The following is a 17,162-nucleotide window of genomic DNA, read 5'->3' on the forward strand; positions in this document are numbered from 1 at the left end:
TTGGGTGGGGGGGGGTCGCGTCATCCCCCCCCTTCCCATTGTCTCTGTGCCTGCGTTCCTCGCCGTTGACTCATCGATAATCCCCTCGTTCCCTCCAACTTAAGTCAACTTCTTATCTGCCTAGGGGCTTTTCCCTCCCACCCCACTGTTTACCCTACCGCTGGGTACTGGCTGAAGGTCCCACCCCCCCGTGCTGTGTATGCTTCATCGCGGCCGGCCTGTAAAGCTCTATGCCCCCTTCTTGGGGGGGGGGGGGGCGCCATGTAATCCGGTCTGGGGGGCTCGGCCAATTTCCTGGTCCGGGGAAACCGTGGAACGTCCCTGCTAGTGGGGTCCTCGGGTGAAAACCCATCGCACCAGGTGATCCCTCCTCGCGACCCTACGGGGGTACATGCGGGTGTTTAGTGGGGCGTGCGTGCGTTCGTGGGATGGGGAGGGGGGTGCGAGGAGAGGGTATAGCCGGCGGAGTTGCTCCGCTGTGGTGGCACCACAGTTACGATGGCGATAGCAATATGACAAAATAGCAAAATATTTTTAATTTTGCGTGGCAGGCAAACGCAGCAGCATGCTACGAGGTACGAGACTGTAACTTGATCATCGCCATCCTCCTCTTCCAACAACTAAGTTAATGTGGCCATCAACAACCTAACATCATTCAAGTGTGCAGACGACGGACAGAATCTTGGTGAGTCCAGTACAATATGATACGTTACGATACGTTCAATGCGTGTATGATAACATAGCTTTAGCGATTTCATTTTAGGGTTACTACGATACATACGTTTAATGCATGTTAAAAGTTTTTATAGCAGAGGATTGTTTCCTGAAAACACTTTCTATGAAATTGCAGTTCACATAGGTAGGCTAAGAATTTACCTTGTTTTTTACTTTGAATTTTACTGTGCAATACAGTATATAGTTTACACAGTACGGTACTGTAAATTACTCTGTCTTGCTAAATTTTCACCATTCTTTAAGACTCCCGGGTAGGCTAGGGCCATCTTAGACTTAACGATATTTTAGACCTGCGATGAGGGTCGTCGTAACGCATCTCCGTCATGAGTGGAGGACCGCTCGACCTGTATCGTGAAATGCGTCGCGTTTAATACTTACACTAGGACTAGCGACGGGAAGGCCACGGTGGTTTGACGGCTCCACAATCTGCGGCGAGGACGGTGCCGACCAAATGTTGCCATGGTGTCTGGTGGTGCTCCTCCTCCTCCTCGCCTCCTTCTCCTTGCAAGGTGATAATCGCCATCGTGTACGTCGTCACACCGCAGCACACAGCGGGGGCATCGCTACTGTATACTACACTATACACTACACTACTATACACTACACTACTATACACTACACTACTATACACTACACTACTATACACTACACTATACACTACACTACTATACACTACACTATACACTACTACACACTACACTACACTATACACTACACTATACACTACACTATACACAACACTGTACACTACACTATACACTACACTATGCACTACACTATACACTACACTGTACACTACACTGTACACTACACTATACACTACACTATACACTACATTATACACTACTATACACTACACTATACACTACACTATACACTACACTAGGAGTCTGCGTGCGGTGATCGTGGCAGGTGGCCATGCGGCGATCTCCATCTCCGTGAGGCCGCTGGTCGAGGTGGAACTGGGACGCCCTCTGGTGGTCCCCTGCACGTACAACGTCTCCGTGGCTAGCGGCGTGGTCACCCAGTGGTACATCGTGAGTACTGCCACCCCCACCCACCCCCCCGCACACCTCCACTTGTCATGGGCGGATACGTACGGTGAGCAAAAGACTCAGCACTGCCACCCATAGACTCAACACTGCTACCCATAGACTCAACACTGCTACCCATAGACTCAACACTGCTACCCATAGACTCAACACTGCCACCCATAGACTCAACACTGCTACCCATAGACTCAACACCGCACCATAGACTCAACACTGTACCATAGACTCAACGCTGCACCATAAACTCAACACTGCCCATAGACTCAACACTGCACCATAGACTCAACACTGCCCATAGACTCAACACCGCACCATAGACTCAACACTGCACCATAGACTCAGCACTGCTATCCATAGACTCAACACTGCCCGTAGACTCAACACTGCCACCCATAGACTCAGCACTGCTACCCATAGACTCAACACTGCCCGTAGACTCAACACTGCTGCCCATAGACTCAACACTGCCACCCATAGACTCAACACTGCTACCCATAGACTCAACACTGCTACCCATAGACTCAACACTGCTACCCATAGACTCAGCACTGCCACCCATAGACTCAACACTACCCATAGACTCAGCACTGCCACCCATAGACTCACCACTACCCATAGACTCACCACTGCTACCCATAGACTCACCACGCTGTCATACGCCCGACCGCCGTCGCCAAAACCCCCCCCGGCGCAGATTTCGACAACTTCGCGAGTGAGGATATCGTACCGCGACTCACGACGCTTCGTGGCCGACGCGGATACCGGCTACACGGACCGCATTGATGCCCAACGCGACGATTCCGCCCTGGCGCTGGACGCGACGGTGGTCGCGGATGAGCGAGACTTCATCTGCCAGGTGTTTGCGGGGCGGGCCGGCGTGGCAGAGGCGACCACAAGAGTGCGGCTGTTTTGTAAGCGAGCTCACGGTCGGGGCTACTCACTTTAGAATGATGCGCAGTGGGGGGGGGGGGGACGTCCCCTACGACGTGGACCCCCCTTACTTACGGACGTTGCTACGGAGACTCCTTAGTGGACATTACGAGGACCCCCCTTACTTACGGACGTTGCTACGGAGACTCCTTAGTGGACATTACGAGGACCCCCCTTACTTACGGACGTTGCTACGGAGACTCCTTAGTGGACATTACGAGGACTCCCCTTACTTACGGACATTGCTACGGAGACTCCTTAGTGGACATTACGAGGACTCCCCTTACTTCCGGACGTTGCTACGGAGACTCCTTAGTGGACATTACGAGGGCTCCCCTTACTTACGGATGTTGCTACGGAGACTCCTTAGTGGACATTACGAGGGCTCCCCTTACGGACGTTGCTACGGAGACTCCTTAGTGGACATTGCGAAGACTCCCCTTACTTACGGACGTTGCTACGGAGACTCCTTAGTGGACATTACGAGGGCTCCCCTTACTTACGGACGTTGCTACGGAGACTCCTTAGTGGACATTACGAACGTTACTGCGTGACGCCTCTACTTACGAACGTTACTACAGTGACTCACTCGCGAACATTTTTGCGTGGTCTCTACTACTTACCGACGTTACTTCTTACGAACGTTACCCACATACGAATAAGCCGGGATCCAGAGGGTCCACGTTCGTTAGTCTATTTTGCCCGTAAGTCCAACTTCACTCCCGTCGATTCCACACGCGTTGCACGGCGTGCACACTGCTGCTACTATACATGACGCACTACCCGGCCACATTTCCGAGTGAGGTCGGACTCAGGAGCAAGTGGCCGATGACGGCCCCGCGACAAATTAACGCATGGGACGGCCCCTCCCCTCGCTTCCCTTCCAGCGGCCCCCACGGTGGCCGTGACGGCGAGCAAGCGGCCCGTGCTGCTCAACGGACAGCGCCACGAGGTGAACCCTTGGCCTACGTTGACATTCTCTTTGGTTCTATTCGGTGAAGTCACCACGTAGGTAAAAAAGTAAAACGACAAAAATCACGACGTTTCAGCCACAACACTAGCGGCCTTCATCAGGTGAAGGGATCAGGTTGTCTCGCGGTCTGAGCGTGGCTGTGTTTCACTCCAGCGCTGTCCTCGAGACAGCCTGATCCCTTCACCTGATGAAGGCAGCTTGTGTTGTGGCCGAAACGTCGTGATTTTTTGTTGTTTTACTTTTTTACCTACGTGGTGACTTTACCGAATAGAACCAAAGAGTATGGAGATCCTTGCAGTCACGAAAGCTTTAAATCTAGAATACGTTGACATTTTTTTATTTCAAATTCCTGTTGCGCCGTCCGCTGACGGTCATTTAAGGGTTGTTCTTTTTTTTAACCTTCACGGCGTCCCCTTCGCGAAAACGGCCGCACGCCAACGGCTGTGCTGTAGACGCCACCGATTCGTGCGTAGATTCAAACGTGGTTTAGTTTTGGTTAGGGGGATGTTGACTACCTCGCCTGGTACGCAGGAGGTCGTGGGTTCGATCCCGACGTGGATAACGCTACTACCCTGGCAACCCGGGTTCGATTCCCGCTCACGGCCAATACCGGTGACGATCTGAACCGGTTCCTGTGCCTCCCCTAGGTCGACTCGGCCTCAAATACCTGGTGCGGTGCGTAAAAACATCGCCAGCACCGGGGAGACAAAGGCGACCGGGCATGGTGCTGGCCACCCACCCCCTCGTGTGCCGTTCTGGCCTTCATAGGTGCTCGCTAACAGCACTTGCCCCTACAGTCTGTTAAGGCTATACATGGGTTCTTTGTCTTTGTTGTGTGTGTTGGTCTGTGTTTGTTTCTGTGTGTGAGTGTCTCTGTGTGTCTCTATGTGTGTCTCTCTGTGTGAGTGTCTCTGTGTGAGTGAGGAGCGGTAGTGTAGCGGTTAGCGCACTGCGCTATGAACCTGGCGATCCGGGTTCGATTCCCGCTCACGGCCAACACCAGTGACGATTATCTGAACCGGTCCCGGACCTCCCCTAGGTCGACTCAGCCTCAAATGAGTACCTGGTGCGGTGTGTAAACATTGCCACTAGGGAGACAAAGGCGGTCGGGCGTGGTGCTGGCCACCCACCCCCTCGTGTACCGTTCCGGCCTTTATAGGTGCTCGCTAACAGCACTTGCCCCTACAGTCTGTTAAGGCTATACAGGGGTTCTTTGTTGTGTGTGTTGGTCTGTTTCCCTCTCGTGCAGATTGGTAAATGTTTCGTGCACAACGCTTACCCAGAGCCCCACATCACCTGGTACAAGGCTTCCCTGCCCCTGTTGCCATCACCTGGTAAGTATATCTGCTGGTGAATATATCTGTTGGTTAATGTGTCTGCCGGTGAATATATCTGCTGGTGAATGTATCTGTTGGTTAATGTATCTGTTGGTGAATATATCTGTTGGTTAGTGTATCTGCTGGTGAATATATCTGCTGGTGAATGTATCTGTCGGTTAATGTATCTGTTGGTGAATACGTCTGCTATAGTGCCGTGTATTGCGTAGTGTATACTATTACGTGGTGCAGTGAGTAAACATCGCTAGCGCCGCGGGGACAAAGCTGGCAGGGCGTGGTGCTGGCCGCCCACCCCCTCGCGTGTCGTGCCGGGCTGCCACTCGCTAACAGCACTTGTCCCAACTTTCTGTTGAAGTCCACACGGGGGATCTTTGTCTTTGCGTGCGTGCGCGTGGCTAGACGTGAAAGTGACGCGGACGGTAGCGACGGAGGCCAACGGCACCTTCGCCGTGACATCCGTCCTGAGCTACAAACCGGAGGAGCAGGATGTGGGAGCCGGGTACCGCTGCGTGGTGAACTACACGATGCCGGGCGGCAGGAGCGAGGCCTTTGCCTCGGAGACGATCCACGTGGGGCTGCATTGTGAGTACACGGGACACCAGGCAGACGCCGGTGCACAAGGGATGCGTGTGACGTGCACAACAGACATGTGTGTGATGTGCACAACAGAAAATACATGCCTGACGGACCATCTTATTGGGTTAAGGTCAAATTAAACACAGAGACTACCACTACCTATGAACATTTGACTTTTGAACGTTCAGAGAGACGCTCAAACCTGTTTGTAAGTCCAGTTGCCTGTTCGGAACGAGAGTTGTAAGTTCAACCGCCACGCAATAGATGGCGGTGGTGGCTTTTACATCTGTAGAACATGAACAACCAGTGGCATCTACATCTACAGAACGTGAAGAACCAGAGGCATCTACATCTGCAGAATGTGAAGAATCAGTGGCATCTACATCTGTAGAATGTGAAGACCAGTGGCATCTACATCTACAGAACGTGAAGAACCAGTGGCATCTACATCTACAGAACGTGAAGAACCAGAGGAATCTACATTTGAAGAACGCGAAGAACCAGTGGCATCTACATCTGCAGAACACGAAGAACCAGTGGCATCTACATCTGCAGAACGTGAAGAACCAGTGGCATCTACATCTGAAGAACGTGAAGAACCAGTGGCATCTACATTTGCAGAACGTGAAGAACCAGTGGCATCTACATCTGCAGAACATGTAGAACCAGTGACATCTACATCTGCCGAACGTGAAGAACCAGTGGCATCTACATCTACAGAATGTGAAGAACGAGTGGCATCTACATCTGCAGAACATGAACAACCAGTGGCATCTACACCTGCAGAACGTGAAAAACCAGTGACATCTATATCTGCAGAACGTGAAGAACCACTGGCTTCTACATCTGCAGAACGTGAAGAACCACTGGCATCTACATCTGGAGAACGTGAAGAACCAGTGGCATCTACACCTGCAGAGCGTGAAGAACCAGTGGCATCTACATCTGCAGAACGTGAAGAACCAGTGGCATCTACATCTGTAGAACGTGAAGAACCAGTGGCATCTACACCTGTAGAACATGAAGAACCAGTGGCATCTACATCTGCAGAAGGTGAAGAACCAGTGGCATCTACATCTGAAGAAGGTGAAGAACCAGTGGCATCTACATCTGCAGAACGTGAAGAACCAGTGGCATCTACATCTACAGAACGTGAAGAACCAGTGGCATCTACATCTGCAGAACGTGAAGAACCAGTGACATCTACATCTACTGAACGTGAAGAACCAGTGGCATCTACATCTGCAGAACGTGAAGAACCAGTGACATCTACATCTACAGAACGTGAAGAACCAGTGGCATCTATAGCTGCAGAACGTGAAGAACCAGTGGCATCTACATCTACAGAACGTGAAGAACCAGTGGCATCTACATCTACAGAACGTGAAGAACCAGTGGCATCTACATCTGCAGAATGTGAAGAACCAGTGACATCTACATCTACTGAACGTGAAGAACCAGTGACATCTACATCTGCAGAACGTGAATAACCAGTGACATCTACATCTACAGAACGTGAAGAACCAGTGGCATCTATAGCTGCAGAACGTGAAGAACCAGTGGCATCTACATCTACAGAACGTGAAGAACCAGTGGCATCTACATCTACAGAACGTGAAGAACCAGAGGCATCTACATCTGAAGAACGCGAAGAACCAGTGGCATCTACATCTGCAGAACACGAAGAACCAGTGGCATCTACATCTGCAGAACGTGAAGAACCAGTGGCATCTACATCTGAAGAACGTGAAGAACCAGTGGCATCTACATTTGCAGAACGTGAAGAACCAGTGGCATCTACATCTGCAGAACGTGTAGAACCAGTGACATCTACATCTGCCGAACGTGAAGAACCAGTGGCATCTACATCTACAGAATGTGAAGAACCAGTGGCATCTACATCTGCAGAACGTGAACAACCAGTGGCATCTACACATGCAGAACGTGAAAAACCAGTGACATCTATATCTGCAGAACGTGAAGAACCACTGGCTTCTACATCTACAGATAGTGAAGATCCAGTGGCATCTACAGAACATGAAGAACCACTTGCATCTACATCTGGAGAACGTGAAGAACCAGTGGCATCTACATCTGTAGAACGTGAAGAACCAGTGGCATCTACACCTGTAGAACATGAAGAACCAGTGGCATCTACATCTGCAGAAGGTGAAGAACCAGTGGCATCTACATCTGCAGAACACGAAGAACCAGTGGCATCTACATCTGCAGAACGTGAAGAACCAGTGGCATCTACATCTGAAGAAGGTGAAGAACCAGTGGCATCTACATCTGCAGAACGTGAAGAACCAGTGGCATCTACATCTACAGAACGTGAAGAACCAGTGGCATCTACATCTGCAGAACGTGAAGAACCAGTGTCATCTACATCTACTGAACGTGAAGAACCAGTGGCATCTACATCTGCAGAACGTGAAGAACCAGTGCATCTACATCTACAGAACGTGAAGAACCAGTGGCATCTACATCTACAGAACGTGAAGAACCAGTGGCTTCTACATCTACAGAACGTGAAGAACCAGTGGCATCTACATCTGTAGAACGTGAAGAACCAGTGGCATCTACATCTACAGAACGTGAAGAACCAGTGGTATCTACATCTACAGAACGTGAAGAACCAGTGGCATCTACATCTGCAGAACGTGAAGAACCAGTGACATCTACATCTACAGAACGTGAAGAACCAGTGGCATCTACATCTACAGAACGTGAAGAACCAGTGGCATCTACATCTGCAGAACGTGAAGAACCAGTGACATCTACATCTACAGAACGTGAAGAACCAGTGGCATCTATAGCTGCAGAACGTGAAGAACCAGTGGCATCTACATCTACAGAACGTGAAGAACCAGTGGCATCTACATCTACAGAACGTGAAGAACCAGTGGCATCTACATCTGCAGAACGTGAAGAACCAGTGACATCTACATCTACTGAACGTGAGGAACCAGTGACATCTACATCTGCAGAACGTGAATAACCAGTGACATCTACATCTACAGAACGTGAAGAACCAGTGGCATCTATAGCTGCAGAACGTGAAGAACCAGTGGCATCTACATCTACAGAACGTGAAGAACCAGTGGCATCTACATCTACAGAACGTGAAGAACCAGTGGCATCTACATCTACAGAACGTGAAGAACCAGTGGCATCTACATCTACAGAACGTGAAGAACCAGTGGCATCTACATCTACAGAACGTGAAGACCAGTGGCATCTACAGAACGTGAAGAACCAGTGGCATCTACATCTGCAGAACGTGAAGAACCAGTGGCTTCTACATCTACAGAACGTGTAGAACCAGTGGCTTCTACATCTACAGAACGTGAAGAACCAGTGGCATCTACATCTACAGAACGTGAAGAACCAGTGGCATCTACATCTACAGAACGTGAATAACCAATGGCATCTACATCTACAGAACGTGCAGAACCAGTGGTTTCTACATCTACAGAACGTGAAGAACCAGTGGCATCTACATCTGGAGAACGTGAAGAACCAGTGGCATCTACATCTGCAGAACACGAAGAACTAGTGGCATCTACATCTGTAGAACATGAAAAACCAGTAGCATCTACATCTGCAGAACACGAAGAACTAGTGGCATCTACATCTGTAGAACGTGAAGAACCAGTGGCATCTACATCTGTAGAACATGAAGAACCAGTGGCATCTACATCTGTAGAACGTGAAGAACCAGTGGCATCTACATCTAGTGAACGTGAAGAACCAGTGGCATCTACATCTACAGAACATGAAGAACCAGTGGCTTCTACATCTACAGAACGTGAAGAACCTGTGGCTTCTACATCTGCAGAACGTGAAGAACCAGTGGCTTCTACATCTGCAGAACGTGAAGAACCAGTGGCATCTACAATAGGTGGCATCCCGGGACGGAATGGTGTGTTGTACTATTTGAGTTGTTGTTGTTTTGTTGTTGTTGTGTTGTTATTGTTTTGTTGTTGTTGTTTTGTTGTTGTGTTGTTGTTATTTTGTTGTTGTTGTTTTGTTGTTGTTTTGTTGTTGTTTTGTTGTTGTTGCTGCTACGAGGCAGGAGAGATGCCCTGGCCGAGGCGTCGAACCCACGTCGCCTGGGGACGACTTTCCTCGCGCTAAACCGTCGCCTCTCGCGCGTCGCGCGTTGGGGGAATCCCGGTGGGGGTGGGCGCGACGGCTCGTTCCACCTCGTTCCACCCCGTTCCACCCCGTTCCACCTCGTATCGTCGTTCCACCTCGTTCCACCTCGTTGTATCGTCGTTCCACCCCGTCCCACCTCGTGCCACCCGTTCCACCTCGTTGTATCGTCGTCGTCGTCGTCGTCACCGCGAGACGAGGTGGAGGCGACCCCGATTTGGACGTCTGGGACACGCCGAGAGCCCCGCGACTCTGCGGATTCCTCCGCCGGCGGCTCCTCGGGGGGGACGTCGCGAGCGGACGGCGCCGCTTGGCCGCGAGTAAGTGGGCGGTCGTCTTCTTCGGTCCTTTCGGTAAAAGTCGCCGCCGCCGCGTGGAATGAGAATGAAAATAATAAATCGATGAAATAAAATGACGCGATGAAAATTCTCACGACGTTTCGGCCACGACGCAAGCGGCCTTCGTCAGGTGAAGGGACGAGACTGTCTGGAGGACAGCGCTGGAGCTCCAGCTGCATGAGTCACTCCACAAACAACAGGAGCATCAGTCCAGACAGTCAAGTCCCTTCACCTGATGAAGGCCGCTTGTGTCGTGCCCGAAACGTCGTGAGAATTTTATCGCGTTATTTTATTTTATCGATTTATTATTTTATTCTCATTCTACGTGGTGGTGACTTTACCGAAAGAACCAAAGGAGATGAATCCTTGCAGTCACGAAAGCTTCAAATCGAGATTTCAGCGGGGGGTTGTCGTCTGTCCTCCTCGCCAGACCCGGAAGACGTGAGGCTTGGCCCCGCCGAGGCGACCCAGGTCACGGCCGGGGCGACCCAGGTCACGGCCGGGGCGACCCAGGTCACGGCCAGGGCGACCCAGGTCACGGCCGGGGCGACCCAGGTCACGGCCGGGGCGACCCAGGTCACGGCCGGGGCGACCCAGGTCACGCCCTCGTCGTCCGGGATACCCGACTACAAGTGCGCAGAGGTACCCAGTCGCTGTGTCACGATCACCACCACCACCACCAGCGTACCACCACCACCACCGTGCCACCACCACCACCGTGCCACCACCACCAACACCACCACCACCACCGTGCCACCAACACCACCGTGCCACCACCACCACCACCGTGCCACCACCACCACCACCACCATGCCACCACCACCGTGCCACCACCACCACCAGCGTGCCAGCACCACCACCACCACCACCGTGCCACCACCACCACCACCAGCGTGCCACCGCCACCACCGTGCCACCACCAGCGTGCCACCACCACCACCGTGCCACCACCACCGTGCCACCACCAGCGTGCCACCACCACCACCGTCACCACCGTCACCACCACCACCAGCGTGCCACCACCACCACCGTGCCACCACCACCACCGTGCCACCACCACCACCACCATCACCGTGCCACCACCACCACCATGCCACCACCACCGTGCCACCATCACCGTGCCACCACCACCACCATGCCACCACCACCGTGCCACCACCACCGTGTCACCACCACCACAACCACCACCACCACCACCACCAGCGTGCCACCACCACCACCACCAGCGTGCCACCACCACCACCAGCGTGCCACCACCACCGTCACCACCGTCACCACCACCACCAGCGTGCCACCACCACCACCAGCGTGCCACCACCACCACCACCACCGTCACCACCGTCACCACCACCACCGTGCCACCACCACCGTGCCACCACCACCACCGTGCCACCACCACCACAACCACCGTGCCACCACCGTGCCACCACCACCGTGCCACCGCCACCACCACCGTGCCACCACCACCGTGCCACCACCACCACCACCGTGCCACCACCACCACCAGCGTGCCACCACCACCGTCACCACCACCACCACCACCAGCGTGCCACCACCACCACCGTGCCACCACCACCATGCCACCACCACCGTGCCACCACCACCACCTGAGTTCGATTCCCGCTCACAGCCAACAGCAGTGATAGCGATTTTCTGAACCGGTCCTGGGCCTCCCCTAGGTCTACTCAACCTCTAATGAGTACTTGTAGTAAACATCGCTAGCACGGGGGAGACAAAGACGGCGGTGGTGACGGTGGTGGTGACGTTGGTGACGGTGGTGGTGGTGGTGGTGATGGTGGTGACGGTGGTGGTGACGGTGGTGGTGACGGTGGTGGTGGTGACGGTGGTGGTGACGGTGGTGACGGTGGTGATGGTGGTGGGTGACATTTACGAAGATGAGAATGAGGTGAGTGGCACAGTAGGGGGTACAGGTGGTGCACCGTGCCAGGCATCTCAGTCGACCCATGGCACGAGCGCCGCGGTGACGTCACCGCCGCTTGGCGGTGACGCGTGTGGGCGTGTCGTTGCGTGTCGGTGAGCGTTCCGGGGGGGGGGGGGTGGTGTAGCGGAGAGAGCGCTCGACGCTCCGTGGAGCCTCACGGCCGTCGCCTTCCCGGCGCTCTGCGTGCCTCAGGCCGGGGAGGCGGTGTCCGGCGGTGCCACGCCGGCCCCGCGGCACGCGAGGCCGTCCGGGGGGAGCGGCGGCGACGGCCGCTCCCGGTGCGTCACCTCGCCGCACTCCGTGCCGGGCCTGGTGAGGTCGCGATCCGTCAAGGTCAAAGTGGAAGGTAACCGGGGTGGCAGGAGAGAGAGAGAGACTCAGCGATGACGCTGAGTCTCTCTCTCTCACATACCACTAGCAGAGACGCCTCTCTCTCTCTCCACTCTCTCCACACTCTCCACTCTCTCTCCACTCTCTCTCCACTCTCTCTCCACACTCTCCACTCTCTCTCCACTCTCTCTCCACTCTCTCCACACTCTCCACTCTCTCTACTCTCTCCACTCTCTCCACTCTCTCTCTACTCTCCACTCTCTCCACTCTCTCCACTCTCTCTCCACTCACCACTCTCTCCAATCTCTCTCCACTCTCTCTCTACTCTCTCTCCACTCACCACTCTCTCTCCACTCTCTCCACTCTCTCTCCTCTGTATCTCTCTCCACTCACCACTCTATCTCCACTCTCTCTCCACTCACCACTCTTTCTCCACTCACCACTCTCTCTCCACTCTCTCCTATCTCTCTCCACTCACCTCTCTCTCCACTCTCTCTCCTCTCTATCTGTCTCCACTCACCACTCTCTCTCTCTCCACTCACCACTCTCTCTCTCTCCACTCGCTCTCCTCTCTATCTGTCTCCACTCTTTCCTCTCTCTCTCCTCTCTCCACTCTTTCTCCTCTCTATCTCTCTCCTCTCTATCTGTCTGCACTCTGTCCTCTCTCTCTCTCCACTCTCCACGTTCTCTCCTCTCTATCTCTCTCCACTCACACTCTCTCTCCACTCTCTCCACTCTCTCTGCTCTCTCTCCGCGCTCTCTGCCCACGCCGTCTCTCTCCACTCGCAGGAGGAGCGGAGGAAGCGGAGGAGTCGGGACGTGGTCTACCGTGGATCATCATCATCCTCACCATCATCTTCATGATCGTCCCCCTCCTCGTCGTCATCATTTTGGCCCTTCGTCACGTTTGCTCGGGAGAGTCGGAAGAGGAGGGATCGGGAGGAGGAGAGGCAGCGATCGCGGTCGGCTTCGTCGTGAGCGAGGAGGAGGAGGGCGGTGGCCACACGCTGGCGCTGCACAGGGCCACGGGCGCGGCCACCAGGCACGGCCGCAGGTCGCTGGCCGAGATGTGCGGTCGTCACTGACGAGGCAGCAGCGGTGTTGACGGCCTGCCGCTGCCTCCAAGACACACGGAGCCGTGAGGCAGGCCTGCAAGCGGGCTCCTTGCCACCGCCGCCGCCGCCATCGCTATCGTCAGCGCCAACACCGCCGTCGTCAACATCACAACCATCGTCACCACCACCATCATCACCACCACCATCATCACCACCATCATCATCACCTTGTGTCTTTTGTGTTTTGAGCTCAGGTCGCGAACACGGATCGAGCCGTAACATTTTGAAGATCAGTGTCTCTTATTTGTTTAAACACGGATCTAACCGTGACATTTTGAAGGTCAGTGTCTCTTATTTGTTTAAACACGGATCTAACCGTGACATTTTGAAGATCTGTGTCTCTTATTTGTTTAAACACGGATCTAACCGTGACATTTTGAAGGTCAATGTCTCTTATTTGTTTAAACACGGATCTAACCGTGACATTTTGAAGATCTGTGTCTCTTATTTGTTTAAACACGGATCTAACCGTGACATTTTGAAGGTCAGTGTCTCTTATTTGTTTAAACACGGATCTAACCGTGACATTTTGAAGGTCAGTGTCTCTTATTTGTTTAAACACGGATCTAACCGTGACATTTTGAAGGTCAATGTCTCTTTATTTGTTTAAACACGGATCTAACCGTGACATTTTGAAGATCTGTGTCTCTTATTTGTTTAAACACGAATCTAACCGTGACATTTTGAAGGTCAGTGTCTCTTATTTGTTTAAACACGGATCTAACCGTGACATTTTGAAGGTCAGTGTCTCTTATTTGTTTAAACACGGATCTAACCGTTACATTTTGAAGGTCAGTGTCTCTTATTTGTTTAAACACGGATCTAACCGTGACATTTTGAAGATCTGTGTCTCTTATTTGTTTAAACACGGATCTAACCGTGACATTTCGAAGATCAGTGTCTCTTATTTGTTTAAACACGAATCTAACCATGACATTTTGAAGGTCAGTGTCTCTTATTTGTTTCAACACGGATCTAACCGTGACATTTTGAGCAAACAGCCAAGGAACAGGGAAAGCTGATACCCTTAGACAATGCAATTTGTTTTTACGCAGAGATGGTTACAGTAAAACAAAGAGTACAGTTACTTAATCAATTTTCCAGTAGCAAACAGCCAGTTTCACCTTAGACTCCACCCTGATTGGCCAAATGTGTCTGAGCACATGTTTAATGTGCAGTTGTATTTTTTATTTTACTATTTTTCTGAATGCTTAACTATTTATGTTCCGAATTGTAATATCGAAGCCAATACACAAGGCAGGGAAATTCCTACTGGCAGCAGATCGATGTCTCAATTAGTAAAGATGCCACAAGAAACACCACGAGAATATCTTCTGGCATCTCTTCAAGAGGTCACACTTAACCAGCACATTCCTGTGCTCCATTAGAGCAGTTCAATGCGTGTCAGTCATCTGACATGTGCTACTTATATCTCACTCTCAGAGTTGGTCGAATCCAAATTAAGTGAAACAAAAAATGCAAGGTGGCTCTCTGATGTAGGTGTAACAATGATGTCACTAGTTGCACCTCGTGATTAGATGAATTGCCGCAATTTAAATAAAATCATCTATCCGTTTTTTATAACATTGTAGTGAATTTGGGCCCATTGCATAAACATTCAGATAAAAATAATCGATTGTTTTCATATTCGATTCAATGCATGCTTAATTAAATGCGAAATCGATATTGATATCAATGGATCAATCCATCATTCCATTTTACTGTCTGTCATTAAAAACGGTGCTGGCTCATTCTAATGTGGGTATTAGCTACCCCAAGTGATACAGCCAACTTCGAGGGATGGATGAGTAAAGAATCCGCTTATTTGGCTAATCTTAGCAAAGGTCAAGGCAATCGTCGAGAAGACTTAAACCTATCACCTGGCTCACCTGTGGAGTCACGCCGTGAAATAGGTGGCGTTGGGTCATTACGACGTCTTCCTTCTATTTAAACAGTAACGTGAAAGTAATATATATATACTGTACACAAGCAAGTGGAACAAATCTTGGCAACAAATCTCAGCAATGATTATACTTGCATTGTCTTTAGTCACAGAAACAGTAATCTGAGATGCACATTGAGTAATGGAAGGTGATTTAATCCTTTGAGTAAGTAATTTATTTCTTCAACAGATATAATTTTTCATACAGTTAGCTTGCAAAGAAAAAACACATTTTCATTTTGAACTCATCTATATTCCCGCATTGTGTTTTATTAGCATTATTGGTTTGTGCCTTTGAAATTAAATGATGTCGCATTTGATTTACAATCAGGTATAACCTTCATTAAAACTGCGCAGGGCTTAGAGTGAATAAATAAGGTTGGTTACTGTGTCCATATTCTTTGAAGTCTATGGGAGACTTTAACATTGAAGTCTATGGGAGACTTTAACATTGAAGTCTATGGGAGACTTTAACATTGAAGTCTATGGGAGACTTTAACATTGAAGTCTATGGGAGACTTTAGCATCGAAGTCTATGGGAGACTTTAACATTGAAGTCTATGGGAGACTTTAACATTGAAGTCTATGGGAGACTTTAACATTGAAGTCTATGGGAGACTTTATCATTGAAGTCTATGGGAGACTTTAACATTGAAGTCTATGGGAGACTTTAACATTGAAGTCTATGGGAGACTTTAACATTGAAGTCTATGGGAGACTTTAACATTGAAGTCTATGGGAGACTTTAACATTGAAGTCTATGGGAGACTTTAACATTGAAGTCTATGGGAGACTTTAGCATTGAAGTCTATGGGAGACTTTAACATTGAAGTCTATGGGAGACTTTAACATTGAAGTCTATGGGAGACTTTAACATTGAAGTCTATGGGAGCCTTTAACATTGAAGTCTATGGGAGACTTTAACATTGAAGTCTATGGGAGACTTTAACATTGAAGCCTATGGGAGACTTTAACATTGAAGTCTATGGGAGACTTTAACATTGAAGTCTATGGGAGACTTTAACATTGAAGTCAATGGGAGACTTTAACATTGAAGTCAATGGGAGACTTTAACATTGAAGTCTATGGGAGAATTTAGCATTGAAGTCTATGGGAGACTTTAACATTGAAGTCTATGGGAGCCATACTCTTTGGTTATTTCGGTAAAGTCACGTAGTAGGTGTAAAATCAAATAAATCACGACGTTTCGGGCGCAACACAAGCGTCCATCATCAGGTGGGGAAGCATGGCCTGCTGCTGAGGCAGACTGTTTTATATGTGCATATTCATGCACTTCATATCAGAGCAATATTAACAAGTATGAGACCATCAGCTCAGAAATATCCACTGCTGAATGAAAGCATTCCCACGCTAATACAATTCCACATGGTCTTTCGATGGTGCTAATACCATCCATCTCATGCCTGCGCGTTATCGTTTCACATTACTCCACGTCCATGGTGATAATCCTTGAGGGAGTCATTTCTGCTTTGGCTACCATTCCATCAGCAGCCTTGACCATCCCTGAAAGCGGTGTGAGTGTCTTTCTCAAGCCCACTCCGGTGGTCCATCCTAGAACACGACTTTAGGCACGTAACTTGTAATGTACAAATGTGGTTCTTTTTTCACAGCTTCTTTTATCTGTATCTGCAGTTACATCATTGTCATTTTTTTATTTACCCGAGCCTTAGCCCACGCTAGCTCCCTGGTTCCCTCTATCCTGGTCCTCTCCCG

At 50.5% G+C, this 17,162-nt stretch overlaps 1 protein-coding gene across 2 annotated transcripts in view; it reads left to right on the top strand.

The window, feature by feature from the left end:
* The window catches only part of LOC142915893 (basal cell adhesion molecule-like), a 20,059-nt gene extending 4,240 nt beyond the window's left edge, over positions 1-15,819 (top strand). The window contains exons 2-11 of one of the 2 annotated variants that reach the window (XM_076061529.1): positions 552-685; positions 1,119-1,244; positions 1,622-1,772; positions 2,482-2,698; positions 3,605-3,669; positions 4,940-5,024; positions 5,427-5,609; positions 10,530-10,741; positions 12,234-12,387; positions 13,161-15,819. In XM_076061529.1, the coding sequence (XP_075917644.1) occupies positions 1,195-1,244; positions 1,622-1,772; positions 2,482-2,698; positions 3,605-3,669; positions 4,940-5,024; positions 5,427-5,609; positions 10,530-10,741; positions 12,234-12,387; positions 13,161-13,456 (1,413 nt within the window). In that variant the 5' untranslated portion in view covers positions 552-685; positions 1,119-1,194 and the 3' untranslated portion in view covers positions 13,457-15,819. The remainder of the gene's footprint in view (positions 1-551; positions 686-1,118; positions 1,245-1,621; positions 1,773-2,481; positions 2,699-3,604; positions 3,670-4,939; positions 5,025-5,426; positions 5,610-10,529; positions 10,742-12,233; positions 12,388-13,160) is intronic. The other variant, XM_076061530.1, reaches the window with a different exon arrangement.
* The last annotated feature ends 1,343 nt before the right edge of the window (positions 15,820-17,162 follow it).

Source organism: Petromyzon marinus, unplaced genomic scaffold (genome assembly GCF_048934315.1).
Source record: "Petromyzon marinus isolate PM22_M1 ecotype Great Lakes invasive population unplaced genomic scaffold, UKy_Petmar_22M1.pri1.0 PM_G_Scaffold_36, whole genome shotgun sequence".
Lineage (NCBI taxonomy): Eukaryota > Metazoa > Chordata > Hyperoartia > Petromyzontiformes > Petromyzontidae > Petromyzon > Petromyzon marinus.